The 23,727-nt window shown below is 35.9% G+C and overlaps 1 protein-coding gene across 12 annotated transcripts in view; it reads right to left on the minus strand.

Annotated features, from left to right (window-relative positions):
- The window catches only part of USP15 (ubiquitin specific peptidase 15), a 128,182-nt gene extending 115,644 nt beyond the window's left edge, over window positions 1–12,538 (minus strand). For 4 of the 12 annotated variants that reach the window (XR_012324315.1, XR_012324313.1, XR_012324316.1 and 1 more), the window contains exon 1: window positions 12,210–12,520. Coding sequence is in view for 7 of the 12 variants with exons in the window: in XM_019952683.2 (XP_019808242.1) it covers window positions 12,210–12,298 (89 nt within the window). In the remaining 5 variants the exon portion in view is untranslated. Of the gene's footprint in view, window positions 1–12,209 lie in introns of all 12 variants that reach the window. The other 8 variants (XR_012324312.1, XM_019952683.2, XM_019952681.3 and 5 more) reach the window with 8 other exon arrangements.
- Window positions 12,539–23,727: the final 11,189 nt, after the last annotated feature.

A 23,727-nucleotide genomic window follows, 5' to 3' on the forward strand; every position in this document is an offset into this window, starting at 1 on the left:
TATTACATATAATTATATATATGTAATTTAACAGCATTCTCTTCCTCTGCTTAAATGTTAGTATTCCACAGAGCTGCTCTCAAATTTCTTCTTCTCTCACTGTTAATACTCTCAGTGATATTGTAACTCATACCAATGATTCCAAAATTTGCATCCCGAGGCCAGTCCTCAAGTTCTTTTTCACTCATGAACAAAATAAGTATTTTCAAAGTGGGGGCACCTTTTGGTAAATGTTAGATCTTTGCCTATCAGGAACTTAGCAGAAAAGCACACCCAATAGCAATTTGTTTTCATGATTATTCTTGCTTATAAATTTTCTTACCTCGTGAAATGAGACTTAAGTAGATGTGAATTCTAAATTTACTGTAGAAAAAGTACTAGACCAAAGTTCTCTTCCTGACATTACTTGCTGTGAGGTCTTAGAGAAGTTACTCAATGCTAAACCTTTAGATTGTTCATCTTAGAAATTGAAATACATTCATTCAAAAAATATTTATTGGAGGTCTACTACATATATGCTATTCCGTATGCATTAGTTGTTAGCAAAATAGCCAAGAGCCCTATGTTCATGGAATTCAGAGTCTAGTGAAGGAAAGTGACAGTAAATAATTAAGACGTAGTAAAATACTGTAGTAAGTGCTGTGACGCATAGGGAGCTATAAAAGCATAATAAAGGGGTCCCTATTTAGAATAAAGGAAAGCCTTTTTGAAAAAATAATATTTTAGCATATGGACAGGAGTTATTTCACGAAGAATAAGATAAAAAGCTATCTAGACTGAAGGAAAAGCATGTGCTAGGGCCAGAACAACTTTGGGAGTTAGGTATGCTGGAGGAACTGACTAAATGCAGTTGGAGTTTATAACAAAGGGAGAAGAGATGCTAGGTAAGGTAGGCTGGGGCCAGACTACATAGAGCCTTTAAGGTAACTAAAGATTTTATCCTAAATGCAATGAAAGCCAATGAAAAATATTTAGAAGAGATATGATCTGATTTACATTTCATGATGACCACTGGCAGTATCTCACAGGATTGGTGGGAGGTTCAAATACTCATGAAATGTTTAATAAATCAAAAACTTACATAAAGTTATGGGTACTTCAGTTGTATGGTGCTAAATATTCTAATGGCATCAAGAAAGACAATTTGTACTGTGGTCTGGAGAGAATAATCTTCAATGGCTCCAGAGAAGCAGGGTCAATTTTAGGACCCAAAATAAATCTGAGTCAATTTTAAGACAGTCCTCAAATGCAGAAAAGCTCCTGCATTTTAGTAAGAACTAAAAAAGCCAGGTTGTAGGTTTTTTGTTGTTGTTGGGTTGTTTTGGGGGGATGATAGTGGGGAAAGATAGGAGAGTCTCAAAAGTTGTTTAGTGTTTTTATACACACTAGAAGCAAATTTAAGAAAGATATAAAGGGACCAATAAATGACTTAGAAATAGTCCTAAATACAAAGACATTTAAAAGCAGTACAGGGAAATGCGGAAATCCCAAAAGCTGGATTTAGAAAACCACAGAGCTGGTGAATGTATAGTTGTGTGTTGTTTTTTTTTTTTTTTGATTAGTACATGTTTATGCTGACAACTTTCAGATAAGCAGTTCCTTCTTAATTGCCTAATACTGACATAAATATGACGTTTATTTTTTCAAAAAAATCCTACCTTTTTCTCCTCAAAGTAGACATAATACAGTCACTCTTTTACAACTAAGAAGATACATAAAAATTTCAGCCTCATCCAATGTAGTACACTTAATCTGAGAACAACAGGCGTAACTACTGTCCGTAGAATTAACAGCATAAACAATTTTGGATATTCACTCTATGACTAATCCTCTCATTTAATAAAATACTGTTTAAATTACATGAGTTGCAATAGCATAAACCATTTTTAATACTAAAAGAGATATTAATAGTATCTAGTATTTTATTTATTTTTTTGATGTGGACCATTTTTTTTTTTTTGGTACGCGGGCCTCTCACTGTTGTGGCCTCTCCCGTTGAGGAGCACAGGCTCCGGACGCACAGGCTCAGCGGCCATGGCTCACGGGCCCAGCCGCTCCGCAGCATGTGGGATCTTCCCGGACCGGGGCACGAACCCGTGTTCCCTGCATCGGCAGGCAGACTCTCAACCACTGCGCCACCAGGGAAGCCCAGATGTGGACCATTTTTAAAAGTGCTATTGAATTTGTTACAATATTGCTTCTGTTTTATGTTTTGGTTTTTTGGCCACAAGGCATGTGGGATCTTAGCTCCCTGACCAGGGAATGAACCCACATCCCCTGCATTGGAAGGCAAAGTCTTAACCACTGGACCGGCAGGGAAGTCCCGTATGTAGTATTTTAAATCGTTATAAACTAGATATTTCACTGAATTTTTTTAAGTACCACAAACTAAAACTCATCAGTAAAACATAGCCAAAGAAAGCTATGAAGTTCTTTCAAATAAACCATCAAATAAACCAAATAATCATCCCTTTATATCTTAATTTTTAGATCTGAAGCGTTCCCAACCTATTTTCTGCTCTGCACATTAAATTCATCAGTTGGCAAGAACTAATTTTTATGACCTCTTTTTACATCTAAACTAAGAGACAAATAAAGAACTCAGGAAGGAGGCCAAGTAAGATTGTGAAAGTGAAAAGAAAACCCACAGAATCAGAGAAAATTCTGCAAATCATCTATCTGATAAAGAATTTGTATCCAGAATAAAGAACTCTTAAAATTCAATAATAAAGAACCAAATAACCAAATTGGAAAATAGGCAAAGGATCTAGACAGACATTTTCCCGAAGATATACAAAGGGTCAATAAGCATATATGAAAAGATGTGCAACATCATTAGCCACTATGAAAACTGAAATCAAAACCCCAATGAGATACCACTTCATATCCACCAAGATGGCTATAATCAAAAAGACAGGCAACAACAAGCACTTCAAGGATGTGGAGAAACTGGAGCCCTCATACACTGCTGGTGGAAATGGAAAATGGTGCAACTAGTTTGGAAAAGAGTCTATCAGTTCTTAAAAAGCAAACATAGAGACTCGGCAATTCCATTCCTAGGTATACACCCAAGAGAAATGAAAACTTGTGTCTAGACAAAAACTTGCACACAAATGTTCATAGCAGGATTATTTGTAACAGTCAAAAATTGTGAACAACCCAAATGTCCATCAACCGATGAAGGAATAATTCAATGTGGTATATCTATACAATGGAACATTTTTTGGAAATAAAAAGAAATGAAGTACTGATACACACAACAAAACGGATGAACCTAAAAAACATGTTAAGTGAATGAAGCCAGGCACAAAAATCACACATATTATATGATTCTATTTACATGAAATATCCAGAAGGCAAAATTATAGAACAAGAAAGATTAGTAGCTGCCAAAAACAGGGAGATTTGGGTAGAAAAGGGGGCAGGGGAGACTGCTAATAGGTATGAGGTTTCTTTTTGGGATGATAAAAATATTCCAAAATTGATTGTGATGATGGTTGCACAACTTTGTGGACATACCCAAATCCAGTGAACTGTACACATCAAGTGGGCAAATTGTATGATATGGGAATTATATCACTATAAAGCTCTTGTATTTAAAAAAAAATAAAGAAGAGAGTGAAAGGGCCATAGATCTGGATGGAATTATTACGGATGATTTTACAGAGATTGGTTTTGAAGAAACGGAAAGTCAGGGCTTAGTAAAATATACTGGAAATAATATGAATGATGTGTAAAGTCCTATAAGGTAGGAGCATGTAAAGACTTTGCAGGAAACGGGAAGCACCATCTGTATCAAAGAGCTATATTAGTTAGAAATGAGACTGCTACGACTAGAAGGCTAAACCAGAAAATTCTAGAGGTTCCTCACATGGATAACTAGATCAATATGGTGTTTTACTAATATGACGAAGCTGTCACTTCTTGATTCTAATACTTTCAAGTATTCATCCCTCAAAAAAATGCTTCCATAAATGGCTATGGCTTATCACTCATAGGCAGGCAGTACAGTTTAAAATGCAGGCGTTAGAGTTGACTGCCTAAGTCAGAATCTCTGCTCTACCACTGACTGAGTATATTACCACGTGCACTTAACTCTGTACCTCAGTTTCTGAATCTGTAAAATGACAACACTATCACTTATTTCATACATGCAAAAAGCTCTTAACCTTATAAAAGAGTGGTAATATTTGTAATCATAGCCACAACTACACAGTACATATACTTAGCTACATCTCTCCTGAGAATCAAGTTTCTTCTGCTTGATATCCAAAGTTACGAAAATACATTTTCCATCTATATCAAAGAAAAATTTCTTGATTAAACTGTTAAAATTTGTCAAGCTGTTATATTGCTAAAAAATATAAAGCAACCCAAATTATCAGGTCTCTTTAACCATGATCATTTAACCCTTATCATTCTTTTTTTCTTTCCTCTAGTTTTACTGAGATATAATTGACATACAGCACTATATGAGTTTAAGGTGTACAGCATAATGATTTCACTTATATGCACTATGAAATGATTACCACAATAAGTTTAGTGAACATCCATTATCTCATATAATACAAAATTAAACAGAAAAAAACTTTTTTCCTTATGATGAGAACTCTAAGGATTTACTCTAACAACTTTCATATATAACATACAGCATTGTTAATTATATTACAATGGAATACTACTCAGCCTTAAAGAATGAAATTTTGCCATTTGCAACAACATGAATGGATGTAGAGAGTATTATGCTAAATGAAATAACTCAGACAGGACAAATACGTATGATTTCACATATATGTGGAATCTAAAAAATGAACAAACATAACAAAACAGAAGAGTCACAGATACAGAGAACAAACAGGTGGTTGCTGGAGGAAAGGAAGGTGGGAGGAGGAGAGAAATAGGTGAATGAGATTAAGAGGTACAAACTTCAAGCTGCAAAATAAATGAGTCACTGGTATGAAATGTACAGTGCCGGAAATACAGTCAATAATTATGTAATATCTTTGCACGGTGATAGATCATAACTAGACTTATTTTGGTGATCATTTTGAAATGTACAGAAATATCGAATCGCTACGTTCTGCAACAGGAAGTAACATAGTGGTACAGGATAATTATACTACAAAAACAACCAACCAAACAAACTCATATAAAAGGAGTATGGTTACCAGAGGCAGGAGTGGGGGGAAGAAGAATTGGATGAAGGCAGTCAAAAGGTACAAACTTAACAGTTAGAAAATACATACATACTAGAGACGTAATGTACAACATGATAAATATAATTATCACCCTACCATTCTTAATCTTTTTGTTTTTTTACTACAGGAACTTGATGCTCTTTTTAATTTTGTCTCTAATGCTCCCAGGTTTTAACTGGCTCTCTATACTAAGTGAAGTCGGTAAGACAAAGAAAGGCAAATATCAGATGATATCACTTACATGTGGAATCTAAAAACACGGATACAAATGAACCTATTTACAAAACAGAAACAGACTCACAGACATAGAAAACAAACTTATGGTTACCAAAGGGGAAAGTGTGTGAGTGTGTATGTGTGTTTTTGGGGGTGGGGTGGGGGGGTAAATTAGGAGAGTTTGTGATTAAAATATACAAAACACTATATATAAAACAGATAACCAACAAGGACCTACTGTATAGCACAGGGAACCATATTCAATATCTTGTAATATCTATAATGGAAAAGAATCTAAAAAAGAATGGATATATGTATAGGTATAACTGAATCACTCTGCTGTACACCTGAAACTAACACAACATTGTAAATCAACTATATTTCAATTTAAAAAAATAACAAAAACTGCCTCTCTGAAACTCAGAATAGCCTGGTCTCAGAGCCACATTGGACTTAACTTGTGACAGCCTTTAACTTCTTTCACAGAGGAAGTCTTTTCTATGGCTACTTCTGCTAAACCATTTTCCTGAACCACAAGGAATTATCACACTAATATGTGGGTCTTCTCAAAACTAAAAGGAGAGTGGAAGGGACCGTATTCTTAATTCTCCTCCTCATGAAGAGGAAAAAGTAGTCATTACCCTCCTTTTCTTTTTGGAGAGCTATAAAGAAGCCATGCAGAATCTTACCGACAGAAGCAGTATTCTAGGCATAACCAAATATAGGTTAATCTTACAGAGGTTTTCTGCCTTATATTAGAATCCGAGCTGCTTCTTTTTGAGGAGCTATTCTTGATTGTTCCCTCAGATACATCATTTTAATCTGTATCCAAAACTGAGGTCGCTTACTACCAATCAGTCTTATTCTAGGTTTCTTCAGTAGTGGCTTCTATGTAAACTGGATGATAAAGTTGAAAGGAACTACATTCCCTTTGTTTTAAAGAATAGATGGTGAAAGAATCTGGAAAAAACGACTTCAAAGGAATAAATATAAGATACACAGTGTGAATTACAGTAGTAACTAAGGAAATGAAAATAAGAGGCACAAACCAGGCTGACATTACGCAGGGAAGGAAAAACTAGTAATCGCTGAAAAATTCTATATGGAGACTAAGAAGAAATAGTTTACTGCCTTATGAAATACTGTTTGAATTACATGTAAGTAGTGACAGCACAAAACATTTTTAATACTAAGGAGATACTGGTAGGATTTAGTATTTTAAATCATTATAAGCCAGGTATTTAAAAAACCAGCTCTGAAATCATCACACACCCGTAAAATGAGGTAAATAAGGGTACTTGCTCTTATTATATGCTGCACATGTATAAAGCATTTAGAATAGTGGCTGGAACAGAGTAAGCACTCAATAAAGGTTCACTAGTGGTGGTATTATCACCTGTGAACCACATGCAAACCAAATGATTCCTCTGAGTTCAGACTTCTCATCTACAAGAAAGGAATATAAATACATACTTTGATCCTTATTTTGAAAATCCAACCAGATAATGCATGCAAACACCTCCACCAGTAGTTCTCAACCTTCCCTTTATCTCCCTGCCAATATATCTGATGGTGTTTCAATTCACTTTTATAATAATTATGCTTTTTTTGTAAAGTGATTCTCAAAGTGAGGAAAAGAAAAATCACTCTAAACTCATGTAATAAAACAAATATATCTAATGACTAACATGGCAAAACTGATTTTATTAGCAGTGATGTTACATGGACTGTCAGTTTTCAGGAAGATGTTAAAGAGGTATCAATATGGTTATGTACCTTCCACTGTCTTAATTCAAACGTGCTTTGACTTTGAAAATTCACAAAAAGTTGGTAAACATAGAACATAAAATATCGAACTTTCACATTTGCATTTTCTGTGTTGGGCTGTTCCTATGGATTCTTAGTTGAAAAAAAGTCTTATGTATTTGTGGTTTATTGTAAACCAAACACTTTTAAAAATATGGGCAAAGTACTAAAACAAAATATCCTACAAGTTCTTCCTATCTGCTTGATATGCTGTTTCTGTAAAACTATATGAAAAGGGGCCATATGGCCTCTAACAAATCACTTATGATTACTGATAAACAATTAAAACCCCAAATCTAAATAATACACGATCCCAGTTTCTTTTGTTTAAATGTACTTTTGCATCAAAATAATATTATTCTACATATTCAGTAAATAACCTATTAATCTTTAAACATATTTTAATTTCCAAAAGCAAGATGTTAAGATTTTCTACCATATCTAAACTGAACAGTCACAAGAAACAAGTGTGGGATAAAATGGAAGAATTCTGCTGCTAAATATAAAATAGACTCCATTTAAAGAGAAAAGAATGTCCATTTTTTAAAAAAGTGGAACACTTTAAAATGCATCTTTAAAACAAAAGGCAGCGTAGAACAGTAATTTTAAAGCCTGAATTAAAGCCCCAGACTGCTTGGGTTCGAATCTCAGATATATCAATGTGTGAACACCTCTTTGAGCCTATCCGGGTGAATTCCTATTCTGGCAAATGTGAGTTAGAGCACATTCACATTCTAGTACCCTAGAATTGTGGTGATGAGTAAATAAGTTAACATATGTAAGTACTTCAACAATACCTAGCACAGTGTTTTTAAATGTAATATGATCGGTCATAGCCTGACAATTTTTTTCTTATTATACTTTCATGCAAGCAAGATTAGTAACTGTCACAAAACTATTTTCTAAAAAGAACATCTAGTTAATACCTTGTATGTGCTAATAAAAAAAATGGTATGATTTAGGAAAAAATAAAGCCTGAATGTCACTAAGTAGATAAATGAAAACACTGACTAAAGCTCTGGATCTTCTTGGCCAATTAGGGTACATTAATCTTGGCTTCACTAACCACTTACAAGTGATTTTAAAACTTATGAAAACAATTAAATTAGGAAAAATTGCTTTTCTCGATTTTAAGCAACTAAAATGTGAAAAATACACTTTAATGTCCCTATTTCTGTCCTTATTTTCATCAATTTACCAACACTAAAAAACAGTTTTGCTTTCTGGTTTCATTTCCTGCAAATGATGTAATACATACCCTATTTCAGTGGTAAACACTTTGGTACAACTAAAGTTAACAGTAACAGTAATGTAAAAACTTCTCAACAAGTACACACTAAACAATCTGGAGTTCATATTGATTAATAGTATCCATTTACATTATTAACTGATTTTTTGACTTAAGATTATTTTCTGTTAGTGTAAATCTAAGTCGCAAAAACATAAGGGACCATATAAAATAAAGCCTCAAAGACTTCTAGGTAAAAGAGTAGGAATGGAAGGAAAGCTCTGAAATTGAAATTAGTGTCTCTCCTATCTAAAAACCTGACTGATGTGATTCCTTGGCAGTTTATTGAGACAAAAACATCATACATATTTTAAATGACTCTAAATGCAAATTAAAGCTACTCTCCAAAGTTACCTTAAACCTACTAGAGTTATTTTATTAGGGTTTATATAAAAATGACATGAAAAATTTAACTTATAAAGTTAGCTTTGAACATACTTGAACATAAAAATTAGTGAAAATGATTGGTAGATGAATAACATTTAATAAAATGGGGAAATAAAGCAGTGATTTTGGTGATTTGTAGTCATCTGTTTATTTACTCATAATAAATCTATTTTAAAAGAAATCTCTAAAGAGAGTATTCCATAACCCACAACATGCTTTTGTACATTTATTCATTTAACTATTATCCCCTTCAATAGGTTCCTCCATCCCTAATATACTTACATGGAATGAACTTTAAACAAATTTTCCTTTTATCTTATCAGGAGAAACTACCATGTATCTGAAAATTAAATTATCTTTCATTCATCCTAAGCTAAACAGTTCTAGTTCCTTTATTCTTCCTCTATAGTTTCTAAATTCTAACAGTCTTGTTCCTGGTTTTCTGAATCTCTCCTTGGAGCTAAACACAGATCAAGAAACAGCATACAAGACCACTGCTTTACTCCATCGAATGCAGATCTGTGTTACTTTTATACCCAACCTTTTTAAGAGGTACAACTCTCTTGCATCAATTTTGACATTACTGTCACTATGAAGTCTAATACCAAACATATCATAAGGTTTGTTTCTCCTCATCTCAGACATGGGTAACTTATTTTCATTTCTAGAAGGTTAGCTTCCAGATAAAAATCATTCACCATTTACAAATAAACAGAAATTCATGTAGAAGCAAATTTTTATCCTTGCCCAGGTGTTAGCATTAATTACCAGCCTACTAAGAGGCAGTCCTTATCTGCAAAGTGCTCACAACCTAATTAATGAACTTTATTCATCTGCACACATTTCACTGTAACATCAAACATTAGTATTAAAATTTCAAGAATAAACTCATGGTAAACCTACCATTTTTTCTCAATAGTCCTTATCAGTCTTTCCAAGATAGTTATATACATATACCAAGACAATGTTCCATTTGCATATGGCCCATTTCAGCTATAAAATAACAAACAGGATTTGCCCAAATACCCATAAATGACTAATCCAACGATTTTTTAAGACCTTAAAAAGAGAGATAACTTTTTAACAAGTTTTAATGAGTTCCAAAAACATGAGCCCAAGTTACAACTAAATTATTAAATATCTTTACTAATTCTGTACTCATGAATACATTATCAAATTTGTACTTTCGAAATTATTCTCCTTAAAACTCTGAATCAAACTTTTGTTAATTCCTTTTTTGACAGGTTTCACCTGCTAATTCCAAGAAAACTGGCTCGCATATAAACCAAACTATATAGTTTCTGCAGTATCCCAGTACCATCTTTTTCCTGCATTTTTTTCTTTAAATAAGAGGGGAAATCAATTGTGAAGATAAAAATTTGCACATTCTGCTGTTACCTAAATATCTGGGCCTCAGTCTCCTTTTCTTTAAAATGGAAGCACTGAAATGACTCATTTATAGACTTCCTGTATTTACTCTTTTAAATAGATCTTTTAAAATGATTTACAGTAACTCTGTCAAAAAATAAAAATGCTAAACTTTAACATTTAGTGCTCACAATACTCATATTGCTCACATCATCCTGTAGTATCAACACCACCAATTATTACTCAGTATATCAAAACCACAACAACATTAAAGAGAATACCCATATAAATAATATCTATATATTAAATTATAGATTTCTATTTTGTGGAAATCCACATTTATCTTTTTATGAGGTGGTAATAGGCAAGGTAAATTAAGAATTTTAAAGTGTTCTTTAACAAACAATAAGAATCAAGGATTCATTTCATCTTTAACAATCCACAGGCCAAGGTAAACGTAAATGTCCTAGGAAATGTCTAATTTCCCCACAGTAATAAACATCTTAGGAACACTGCCATATGAACAATAATTATTAAATATTTTTTGCTGTAATGCAACAAGTATATGTTTACATCCTCAGGGGTTTTTATCACATAAACATAGTATGCAGCCTAACAAAGTAGGAAAAAAGTACCAAGACTTAGATCAAAGTACTTAAATTCAAGTCCCAAGTCTGCCATCTACTAGTTTACTTGAAAATGATTCTAATACCACAGCATTGTATCAGAAATGGCGGTGATAAGAAGGTAACTAAAATTTAATGTTATCTCATAAATAATCTTTTAGAATATTTCATTGACTCAGGATAAACCCCTATAATGAAATTATTCTGTCCATTTCATAGATGAAGGTACTGAGGTGCAATGATTTAAAGTAACTTTTCTCAAAGTCATACTGCAAACTAAGTGGTGAAAAGGTCTAATTTGGGTCTAAATCTTACGTTCCTTCCACTAAGCCATGTCGAGTAAATGAAAAAACACTCTAAATTATATACCACTGTATGGTGATGATAAGAAATGAAAATAACTTTTATTATAATAAAGAAGCGCATTATACTTCCTAATAAAACAGAGCACTTTATGTTACATATTCACATACTGAAGTTATTCTGAATACCACTTGATATGGCCCACAAATATTAAAATCTCCAAATACTTCCTTCAGTATTTTAAGTATATCCTTTCGTATTTTATAAGTTTGAACGTTAACAAGTGACTTAAGCCTCAAGTGGACTTATCTACTTTTTGCAGGCCTGCGTTATCCTTCAAACAGGAGGGAAGAGCTGCACTTCTAAGAGAAACGCTACCGGCGTCTATCAAGCCTCCAAGGCACAAGACCACGTGGTACCACTCAGAAGCCTAAGGTTCCGTACTCCCCTCCCTCCTTTTGACAAGGAACTAGGAACTAAGGTTCTTTTCTCTTAAGTGGCGCCCTGACACATGCCACCTGTGTAGTACGAACCGCAAACATCCTGCAGCCGGCCTCCCGGAAGAATATGAGAATCAGAATAGGGAACTTGGAGGCCGACAATGCCGGGAAAAGAAATGACTAAAGAAGTAGAGGGTGAGATCCTGATCAGCTGCGGGACCAGGACCTGTCAAACATTAAGAGACTCACACCAACGAGTGTAACCTATCGTTCGGGAAGGCCTGGGGTGGGAGCGGCACTACCAGAGGAAGAAGGACGAAGAGAACTGCACGAGCCGCCGGCGCCGCCGCCGCTCCCCGCAAGCCTCTTAGCATGCCCCGACGAGCCACGAACCCTGTCCCTCATTTCGGGTCCAATCTTTGCTCCAACCTTTCGGGAGCGGCCAAAATCCTGCTGCCCGAGGCGGCCGCCGCCGGACCTGCCCGCACCTGTCACCACCGAGACACCAGACCGCAGTTCCCGCCCAGTTCTCCACCACCCTCGGGCAACCACAGCCACCTCAACCCCTTTCCCTCACCAGGTGTCCCCTTTCCGGAGCGGGGTTTTGAGCAGCGTCGCGATGTCAGACCGCTGGATGTCCAAATCCGCCGCTCCGCCTTCCGCCATCTTCTTCCACTAGCGGTAGCGGAGGCGGCAGCGACGGACGGCGGAACGCCCCAGAGCATTGTGGGAATGGCGTCCCGCGGCCCCTCCCAGTCGGCAGGTCGAAACCAAAAGAGACGTAAGGTTGGGGGGTGCGCCTCCGGAGAAGCGTTGGGCCCGGGCGGAGTGAGTGCGCCGCGGTGGTCTGCTGCCCCCCATCGGCTTCCGCCCGTCCAGCAGCTCGCCTCGGCCTCCTCCGGCCCGCGACCGCCTGGTTTTAACTCTTGTCTGTGGGGCCTCGGTCCTCTCGCGCTTCAGTGGTGCCACCACCCCGTCCGTCCTTGACTTCTGCCTTCCCCTCCCTCTTTCCCACAGACGCCTGAAAACCCTTATTTGCGCATTCACTCACGCTTGAGGGTGGGGCGGGGGGCGTGGGGACGCCTAAAATATGGCAGAAAATGTTTAACAGGTCCGTGACTCGAGTCTTTTCGTTGCGAGTCGCGGAACCTAAACTCCGTGAATATTGGGCCAAACAGAGAACAATACGAAACCGAACGCTTAGCCGCAGTGATCTGCCTGGGCTCTTTCTTGCGCTTCTATTCCTGCTGTAGGTGGAGACCTTTTACAGGTTCTTTGTGACGCCTCCCCAGGCACACCCAGATAGCTAAGCTGCAGTGAAAAACATGTTCCAGTTCCTCGGTGAACAGTGTAAAATATGTATCGAATAATGCCAGGTACTAAAGGGGAAAAAACGGGCAAGAAACCCATTCTTCTAGATGTTAGGAAGTAACATTTTCTTAGGCGCACCTTCGCATGGTGTGTGCACCTGAAAGTAGATAATACCAGCTATTATTTGAAGCTAGTTGTGTTATAAATGGGAAAATCGAGTTTCTCAAAAGTTAAATGCCAACGTCACACAGTAAGTGGAGAGGCAATCCAGCTTCCAAAGCCCACTGGCTATCTATACACTATAGTACACTAATTACCACTCCGTATGAAAGCCTAAATTAAAATGTAAACTGAGCTGCACTAGAGTCATAAAACAACCCCCCCAAAACCTTTGTGCAACTAGCGGCTAGCACAATGCTGCCTAACATATAAGAACCACCCAAATATGTGTTTCATAAATGAATTGTGGCAAAACTGCTTAAGTAATTCCAAGCATGAAGATGTCTGGAGATTTGACTTTAAGATAACACGTGATGTGAAAAGACTAAACGATGGATAAGAATTCCTGCATGATCTCTCTTGTTTACTCATTTTCAACCTCTACCCTAACTCATTTGGTGAGAATGCAGTAACTGGGTGTAATATGCTACTAAGAAGTGCTAAATCCTTCCAAGGGTAGTGTATATTGGCATTGTAATTTGTGTGTATCAGCATTATTACTGCTTATTTTCTTTGAAATAATACTATTTTGTATTATCGTATCATCCTTGATTTGAAATTCTGGAAACAGCTTCCAATTACTGCTATTTCTTATACATTTGACTCTTGACAAGTTAAAAATTAGAGTTTGTTTAACTATGAATACCATCAAAGGGTTACGTTTCCCTCCTTTCCCACCCAACCTCTGAAAGAGAACTAAGTAGTTTTCCAGAGAAAGGCAGCATGATATGGGAAAAATAGTGGAGTCATATGAACATGAGTTCAAACCTCATCTCAACCTCTAGCTGCAAAGTGTTTAACTTATAGTTTAGTCATTAAATTGGGAATAACAGTACCTATGTTAAAGAATTTTTATAAAGATTAAATGAAACAATATGTTTATTACTGGGACATAGTAGCCAATCAATAAACACTAATGTTGTTCACTATTGACAGGATGAATTGTAATAATGTGTAAATTATATCTCAATAAAGCTGTTGGAAAAAAGTTACGGACTTTGAAGGCAAACATACTCTCCATCATTTTATAAACATAACATAATTGAGAAGTGATGCCTCATGCACACTCTGCTGTCCAATTTCCTTTCAAAGAAAGTGCATTTTTGATATGTTGAAGTCTGTAGCTATGCAAAAAATGAAATAACCTTTTCTTCATTTGCACCATGTTCAAGGCAATGAGTTAATTGGATATAGATGTGTAAGTTCAATGTCAATTTGAATTATATGTCAGATTTATGAGGTCATTTTGTAGACCTAACTAGTTGCCTTCGGAGTCAAGAAAGAAATAATAGTCATAGTATTTTATTTAACAAGCACTTATAAAGCACCAAACCAGGTTCTAAACACTTTGATGGAAGTATTATCTTGATCCTCATAATAACTGCATGAGGCAGGTATTATTATTATTACCGTTCTGTAGATGAGGTATTGAGGCAAGTGGCAGAACCCAAATTTGAAACCAAACAGTCTAGCTCCAGAATCTAGAAGTTTTGAGTAAGCTTTTATTTTTCTACTGACCTTCATGATCTTGATTACAGCAATCAACTTTCTAGTGACTTTAGTTTACTAATTTATGGAAATTCTGCTTATTTTACTTATGCTTATTCTACTCTCAATTATGAAGAGAAATAAGATATTGTTTATAAATACTAAATTGATTAAGGTCCACTACTGAATATTTTCTCTACTGAATAGCTAAGTAGATAATTGATGAGAAGTGTTACTTTCCCATGAATCACACAGATAATTGAATATAAGCCAGGGGTTACATCAGCTTGTTTGGAATAAGCATCTTCATTGATGCTTCCCTTAGTTAATTTTATAAAAATGTAGTATTTACTTGGTGATTGCCATTGCCTTCTCAGACTCTGCACCTTTCTTGTCCATTAAAAATTTAACCTAGGGCTTTGAATAGGGAAAGGGGGTATGCTGGGTACTTTAGAAATTAGGCTTGATATGAATAAAGTGCACCTTACGTAAAGGCAGGATTCCTTCATCTTCAAATAATTTCCTCTCTGCTCACCGATGTTTAAATGATCCCTTTCAGAAAGGTTCTTGTATCCTGCAATTAAAAGATAGGACTTCAAATGTCAACAGTCCAGGAGAGAGTAAGTCTTAAAACTAAGGTGTTAAATGAGAGCTGGTTTTCAGCCTGAGATGGATCAGAGAAAGAAGAAAAAGCACTGCATTTTTTAAAAAAAATAGAGCTGAATGCAAGAAAGTACAAAGAATTCCAAGAGGAGCTTTGCATACTTCACAATTTTGTTTGGTGCTGGCTACATGAGCCTAAGGAAAAATCAGCTAGAATCAGCACATCCCCTAAAGGAACAATGATTGATGACCTAGCTGTCTTTATTTCTCAACACTTCCTATCTCAGGTCTTCAGGAACCACTGTTTCATTTTTTCCTTCTTCCTTGTCCTTCCTCTACAGTTATTCCCTCCAATAACGCCCCACTCCCCCCATGCCTGCTCAACTATCTAAACCCTTCATTCTTTTCTCTTTTGTAATTTTATAACTCTCTTTTCGCTTTACTAGCTCTCTGGACAGCTAAAAGGCAGTGGAAAGGCGGGGGAGTAGTGCAAACACCAAAACAGCATGTAGTAATGTGCTTAATCTGTTAATGATATTTTTAAACTTGAGATAGGAATAAAAATTGTAAGTGCCACGATGCAGTTTTTAAAACTTAAAAAAAACAAAACCCACAGAGGCTTCTTATTTCAGATAAGTGTTAGGTGCTGATAAAGAGAAAGAAAAAGTAGTGAAATGAATACAGTGCCTTAGAGAAAAGGCCAGTATACTTGGATTTTGACTCTGGCTCAGTGCCACTAACTAGCTGGGTCACCTTGGCCAAGTTATTTAATCTCTGTGAACATTTGTTTTCTAATTAAAAATAAGGTGATTAGACTCTTCTGGGGCTGAAACTCAAATGCTTGCAAGGGTTCAATATAGCTAATGTAAATGGGCGAAGAAAAACTGTTAAGACAGCAAGGAGTTGCGGGAACTCTAATGAATGATCTGCCCTAACTAAAGTTACTTAAATTAAAAAAATTAGAACAAACAAAATTATACCTTCTACCCTAAAGGATGTAGAAAGTTTAATTTTAACATGGGCATGAAGTCTGCTAATGAATTAATCTGAACTGCTACTTTTTATTCTCTATTTTGGAAGATACGCAAAATGCTGTGAAAGCTGACACTACTCTGAAGGCTGATGTCAATCTATAGTAGATACTAAATGATCAGAGAACTAAATTGAATTGAATCAATAAACAAGTCGAATAGTCTTATACGTCTAGAATTATAGCAAAAAAACTCTTAAGACATAGTATAGTCTGTGGGTCCTAGATATTTCAAAATGAAATGTACCTGTATGGTGGGAAACTTTTCCAAGAAAAGACTCTGGTTATCCTATCCAATCAAGAGTAATATAGATTAAATCAAGGTTGATAGGAGGGAAATCTGCCTGTTTTATTTTTTCTTTATTTGTTGCTTATATGTATTGACAGGTTAAAGGTTGACTATGTTATTATATTTATATATAGACTTCAAGGTTGCTAAAGAACCACTTCATGAAAAAATAGAAATGCTAAGTAGCTTCTGGGTCCTTTTCCCAAGCTTCATAATAGTAGATGGACTTTAGAAATCTAAATCATTTCAAACATGCTGATCATTTGTTTTAAAGGACAGGTTAAATTAAACAAAATATTGATCTTAACATTATATACTTGATCATACTTACATAAGTTTTGTGCACGAGTTTAAAAATGTTTTCTTTTATGCCCATGGGTCTTCAAAATCTACACATCCAAAGTGAGGTAGAGACTTGTGTAATGATCCAGTGATTCTTCAACTATATAGAATCCAGAGAGATTAACTTTGTTTCCTTCCAAGAGAGGACTGAATTATTCAGATTTTCTGTTTGAACAATCCTTCTCTTCATTTTGGCTTAGATAGTGAAAGGATTTAAACTGCTTACACAGAGTTTTAGAACAATATAATAGCAGTTCTTAAAGAATACATCTGTGTTCTGGGAGTGATATAAACATTGTATGATGAATTTTTCATGATGTTGTCTTCCAGGTATCTCTAAGCAATAGGGGCACTACAGACCACATGGACAGTTTAGTCAAGTTAGAAGACATCAGCAATGAAGGTAAAACAAGTCTAGTGATTTTATAAAAATATTTACTATCACTTTTTGTTGCTAGCCAGTATGCTTCTGTCTAGGCCCTTTGAACTATGTCAGTTGTGCATTTCTAAAATTATTTGTGGCCCAAGACCACTATGTAATACATTGGATGTGATTTGTTTAGCATGAGGAATTCATGATATGTGCAGGAAATAACAATATACCTCCACACATAACTTGATTTACTTAATGTTTATGGAAATTTAACACAATATAGTGGAAAATTATATATCTTAGAAAGACCTATATTTGAATGCCCCACTCTGCTACTTACTAGTTCTGTGATACTAGAAACTTTAGTTTCCTCATCTGTGAAATGGGAATAATAGACTTCTTTTATAGCATTCAGTCAAAAAGAGAATGAAGTAATGAATGTGAAACTCATAATAGAGCTCAATATATAGTAGCAATTATTACTTATGAAATATCTGTCCCTCTTAGACTGGGGCAGATACTAAATTTGAATGTTTAAACAAATTCATTAAGATCACAAAGCTGTATGCAGTAATATAAACAATTCTGTTAAAATTAGTAGTATCCTATGTCAAAGACACCCAATCATTAAAGTGGCCGAGAAGGATGATACTAAAAGTCCAGCTTTACTCACAGTCTTTTCTGTGAAGGTGTTCTTAAGGGTAAAACAATGTACTTGGAAGCCAATAGTGGAATATGATACAAAAATATTTTCATATGATTATGAATGTCCTCTAATTATAAATATAGATACATAATAGATCAAATACATGTGTTATAGTCATCTTACCTGTGGACTGAGACTGACAGCACAGAAGGCAGAGTAGTGGCTCCCCAAAGATGTCCAAGTCCTAATCCTGGAACCTGTGAATACGTTACCTTATGTGGCAACATGGCAAAAGGGACTTTGTTGATTTGATTAAGGTTGAGGACCCTGAGATGGGGAGATTATCTTGCATTATCCAGTTGGGTCCAATCTAGTCACATGAATCTACCGCTGACCACAGCCAGAAAGTTTCCTGGCTGTGGTCAGAGATAGATATGACAACGGAGGAGCAGCTTTGAAGATGGAATAAAGGAACCATGAGCCAAGGAATGTAGACGGCTTCTAGAAGCTGGAAAAGGCAAGGAAATGAAGTCTCCAGAAAGGAAGGCTGCCTTGATTTTAGCTCAGTGAAATCTGTATTCCACTTCTAACCAATAGAAATGTAAGATAAAACATGTGTGTTGTTTCAAGCCACTAAGTTTGTGGTTACTTGTTACAGTAGCAATAGAAAGCTAATGCAGATAGGTAGTAGAACAGCCTATCTTGAGGAAATTAAGACAAGGCAAAATATTTTCAGATCTAAAATTGGCCACTGTATCCACCTACTGTAGCACTACACAGATATGTTATGTCGTGGATAACAAGAAATTGGGCTCAATAAGATATATTCTCTGGACTGCTGGTTCACAAAAGTATGGAAGATATTTTTAGCAATGAACTGTAAAACTGACACAATATAGAAAGTAATAGCTATACTAAAGTCTTCAGTGATTATGAGATACTTTTTAACTTTTTAGGCAATGTTGCCTAATTCTTAACATCAAATTTTAATAAATATTCATCAAGAATGATGACATGGAGTTTGTAAATTATGCTGATTACATTTCCACTGGGTCAGGTATAAGCCATGGATAGATGACTGTAGATACAAACAGCTTCTGGACCAGTTGTAGTAGAATAATTATTGGCATACTATGCAGAGAAACGCTATAAAGACTCACTAATAGAGACTCTGAAACAGTTCAGGGAAGCAAGAGCAGCAGTTAAGCCAACCTCATGTACTACAATCAGAGGAAACTGAGTCAAGATGACTTATGAGGAGTAGAGCTGTAAATACATATGAGCTGGATAATACATATAACTGCTAGCCAAAATAGATTACAAATCCGTACACGTGGTCAAAACTTTGTTTCCTTCCTTCTGCCCTCCTTCCCTTCTTCCCTGTCTTCCTTCTGATCTCCCAAGGTATTTGACACAGGTCTATGTGGACAATGGTTCTTTGATAAGTATATACTTACTGAATGAAATGGCTTTGCAGGCAAGTTAAAACTAAGGATAAAACCCATGTCTACTGACTACTTAAAGTGGTTAATGGAAAACAGAAGTAGATCAAGGTAAGGAGGAAAGTACCCTGTCTTTAATAGGCAAGAGCTGAGTGGTTTTAAGTAATGCCCTTTAGACTCCATATTGCTCTAACCGCTTTTGAATATTTCGGGTAAATGGTGCTATACAGCAAGTTTCTTTTAGCCCTTTCAGAGAAAAATGAATTTCAATTTTGTTTCTCTTGAAGTGGAAGTAAAAGAAACTAGGAAATTAAAAGACAGTTCAGAACTGTCAGACTTCCAAAATAGAGGAATTTTTCTCCAAATTCTTCTACTGTTAACATGGTTTGCATTTGTAAGCTTTCTATTTTCATATTGCATAAATTAATTCAGAAAACAAATAATAACAATTTATAAAGATGTGAATACTTTTTTGTCTGAAAGAACTTTAAAACTATGTTAAAGAGAGTAAATACGTTTTTTTAAAATATAGAAAGACTCATCTAAGGGAAATGGTAATTCACTGGGAAGGAAATTTTTACTGACAATGATTTTTTTAAAAATTAAATTAATTAATTAATTTATTTTTGCCTGCATTGGATCTTTGTTGCTGTGCGCAGACTTTCCCTAGTTGCAGTGAGCGGGGGCTACTCTTCGTTGTCGTGTGCAGGCTTCTCACTGCGGTGGCTTCTCTTGTTTTGGAGCACGGGCTCTAGGTGTGCAGGATTCAGTAGTTGTGGTTCGCGGGCTCCAGAGCGCAGGCTCAGTAGTTGTGGCGCATGGGCTTAGTTGCTCCGCGGCATGTGGGATCTTCCCAGACCAGGGCTCGAACCCGTGTCCCCTGAATTGGCAGGCGGATTCTTAACCACTGCGCTACCAGGGAAGTCCCTACTGACAATGATTTTATTACATGTTTGCTATCATAATATGGAAGAACATTTGTGATGAAATCAACTCAGGAATTAGGTGTTTCTTTAAAAGCTATAGAAATAATATTTGCTGATTAAGAATAGACTTGGGTACCTCAAATTAAATTCTAGGGCTTCCCCCTCTAAAAAGGAACTCTTAAATTAGGTAACAAGGAATCTAAGAAGAGAATGCAGTCCTTCATATGAACTTCAGAAAGGGATGATAGAACTCATTTGGAATTTATTCTTCCTTTTCACCACTGAAGGTATATTACTTATCCAACGGACTGTTAATGGCTGGAGGGTTAAAAAGGAAAATGGGTGTTTCTAAACTAACTCAGGCAGCGTTTCTAAAAGTCTGGTCTGTAAATTAGCTGTATCACAAACACTTAAGGTGCATTTTAAAATGTGGATTATTACGCCGAACTCCAGACACAGTGAATCAGAAGCTTTAGGGGATAAGGTTTAGAATGCTGCATATTAACAATCTCACAGGTGGTTGTTATGCTCTCCAAAGTTTGGGAAGCATTAGTGTAAAGAGATAGGTTAGCTTCTTGAATTAATTTTGCCGAAATTCAGGCAATGACCTTGTGATAAGATTGCAGTTATATTGTAGCTGTAAGGCTGGATTGTCAGTTCTTGATAGAAAAATTTCTATCCCCAGCCCTCTAAGAATATTTAGTTTCAGTAAATTAAATGAACAAACTCTAGTATAACTCTCATATACTGTAACTGGCATCACTTCATCTAAGATTCTTTTCCTTCCTAAAAATTATGGCAATTTCTTTAATAAAAATGCTGGGTTGTATCAGTGGATTGATTTTATATTCAATCATTTCTTCTTTTTGATATCTCTATATTAACCATTTATATTCCATTTGGCTTCATTTTTTTAGTAGATAAATCACATTTTAGTTAAAGCACAATAAACTAAGAATTGTGTATCTAATTGATGATAACTATCTTTAGTAAGCAATGTAAAAGTAATTTATTTTTATGTTAAAAAAGTTGCACTGGGCTTCCCTGGTGGCGCAGTGGTTGAGACTGCGCCTGCCGATGCAGGGGACACCGGTTCGTGCCCTGGTCCGGGAAGATCCCACATGCCATGGAGTGGCTGGGCCCGTGAGCCATGGCCGCTGAGCTTGCGTGTCCGGAGCCTGTGCTCCGCAGCGGGAGAGGCCACAACAGTGAGAGGCCCGCGTACCGCAAAAAAAAAAATTAAAAAAAAATAAAAATAATTTAAAAAAAGAAAAAAAAATTAAAAAATAAAGTCAGCGTTTTAGATTTGTTACCCTGGTCTAATTTAGCCCTAAGTCTATAATAAATATTAGGGAGAAAAGCTCTCATTCACTTTCAGTGCCTCAAATAATAAAATACAAACTCTTGAATGGAGAATCAAAGATGAACTATTTGAGAATGAGAAGTAAATATTATTTGAACAATATTTACAGTAGTCGTTATACATGAGGGGGGCTCCTGGGAACACTGTAAGCAAGTGCTTGACTCTTGAAATGACAAATAGGGAGGAAACAGTCTGAAAATATCCATTTGTAGAGTTGAAATCAAATGTCCTTAGAACTCAGTGGACGTAGCAATCATCTCATTTAATCCTTACCTTTTGGATGAGCAGTTTAATACTTAGAAACATTGCAACTTACCAAGGTCATAAAGCTAGTAAAAGGGTAGGGTCAGGACTAGCATCCAAATAACCTTACTCTTACTTCGTTGCTCTTGCTATAATGTCACATTAATTCAGTAAGTCACTATATTAATGATATTGGGCATTCTTAATGTAACATGATTTGCTACTAAATTGGAAACTGTACTAATAGTGCCAAAGGTCAGAGTACTCCCTATGGCAGAGACTGCTTACTGTCTCTAAATGTATACTCTCCTTTTCTTCCATAGCAATAGAAGTTCCAGCTGAACACATGGCTACACAACCAAACACTCTGGATGTTTTTTTCTTTTTTAAAACCACTTTGAGATATAATTCACATACCGTACATTTGACTCCGTTAAAGTGTGCAATCTAATGTCTTTTAGTACATTCACAGAATTGTGCATCCATCGCCCCAATATTAGAATATCGTCATTACCTTCCCCAAACCCCATATCCCGTAGCTGTCACCCCAATCCCTTCAGCCCTTCAGCCCCAAGCAACCATGAATCTATTTTCTGTCTCTATAGATTTGCCTATTTCGACATTTCATTTAAGTAGAATCATACAATATATGCTCCCTTGTGACTGGCCTCTTTGATTTTGCATAATGTTTTCAAGGTTCATCTATGTAGCATGTATCAGTATGTCATTTCTTTTTATTGAATAATAATAATTCCATTGTATGGATATACCACACTTAATTTAATCCACTCATAGTTGATGGACATTTGATAGGTTTCCATTTTTGGACTACTATGAATAATGTTGCTGTGAACATCACGTACAATTGTTTGTGTGGATATTTCCACTTCTCTTGGGTATGTACCTAGGAGTGGGATTGCTGGGTCAAATGGTCACTCTATGTCTAATCATTTGAAGAACTATCAGACTGTTTTCCAAAGTGGCTGCAGCATTTTACATTGCCACCAGCAGTCTATGAGGGTCCCAATTTCTGCACATCCTCAGCAATCCTTGTTATTATCTGTCTTTTTGACTATAGGCATCCTAGTGTGTGTAAAGTGATATCTCATTGTGGTTTTGATTTGCGCTTTCCTGATGGCTAATGATATTGAGCATCTTTTCGTTTGCTTATTGGCCCTTTGTATATCTTCTTTGGATAAATGTCTACCCACATTCTTTGCCCATTTTATAATTGGATTTTTAAATTACTGAGTTATGTGTTCTGTAAATATTTTAGATCCTAGACCTTTATCAGATAGATGATGTCCAAAAATTTTCTCCCATTGTGTGGGTTATCTTTTCACTTTTTTGTTGGTGTCCTTTGAAGCAAAAGGTTTTAAATTTCATGTCCAATTTTATCTGTTTGTTCTTTTTTTGCTTGTTCTTTTGGTGTTCTAAGACATTGCTTAATCTGAGGTCCTAAAGATTTATACCTATATTTTCTTCTCAGAGTCTTATAGCTTTGGATCTTACATTTAGTCTTTGATCCATTTTGAGTTAATTTTTGTATGTGGTGTGAGGTAAGGGTCCAATTTATTTCTTTTGTATGTGGAAATTCCAGCACTATTAGTTAAAAATACTATTCCTTCCCCCATTTAATTGTCTTGGCACCCTCTTTGAAAATTAACTAATGATAACTAGGAAGACTCTCCATTTTATTCATCTCTGTATTTATCCTTATGGCAGTATCACAATGCATTGATTAATCTAGCTTTGCAATATGCTGTGAAATCGAGAAGTGTGAGCTCACCAACCTTGTTCTTCTCTCTCAGGATTGTTTT

The sequence above is a fragment of the Tursiops truncatus genome, chromosome 11 (genome assembly GCF_011762595.2).
Source record: "Tursiops truncatus isolate mTurTru1 chromosome 11, mTurTru1.mat.Y, whole genome shotgun sequence".
Taxonomy (NCBI): domain Eukaryota; kingdom Metazoa; phylum Chordata; class Mammalia; order Artiodactyla; family Delphinidae; genus Tursiops; species Tursiops truncatus.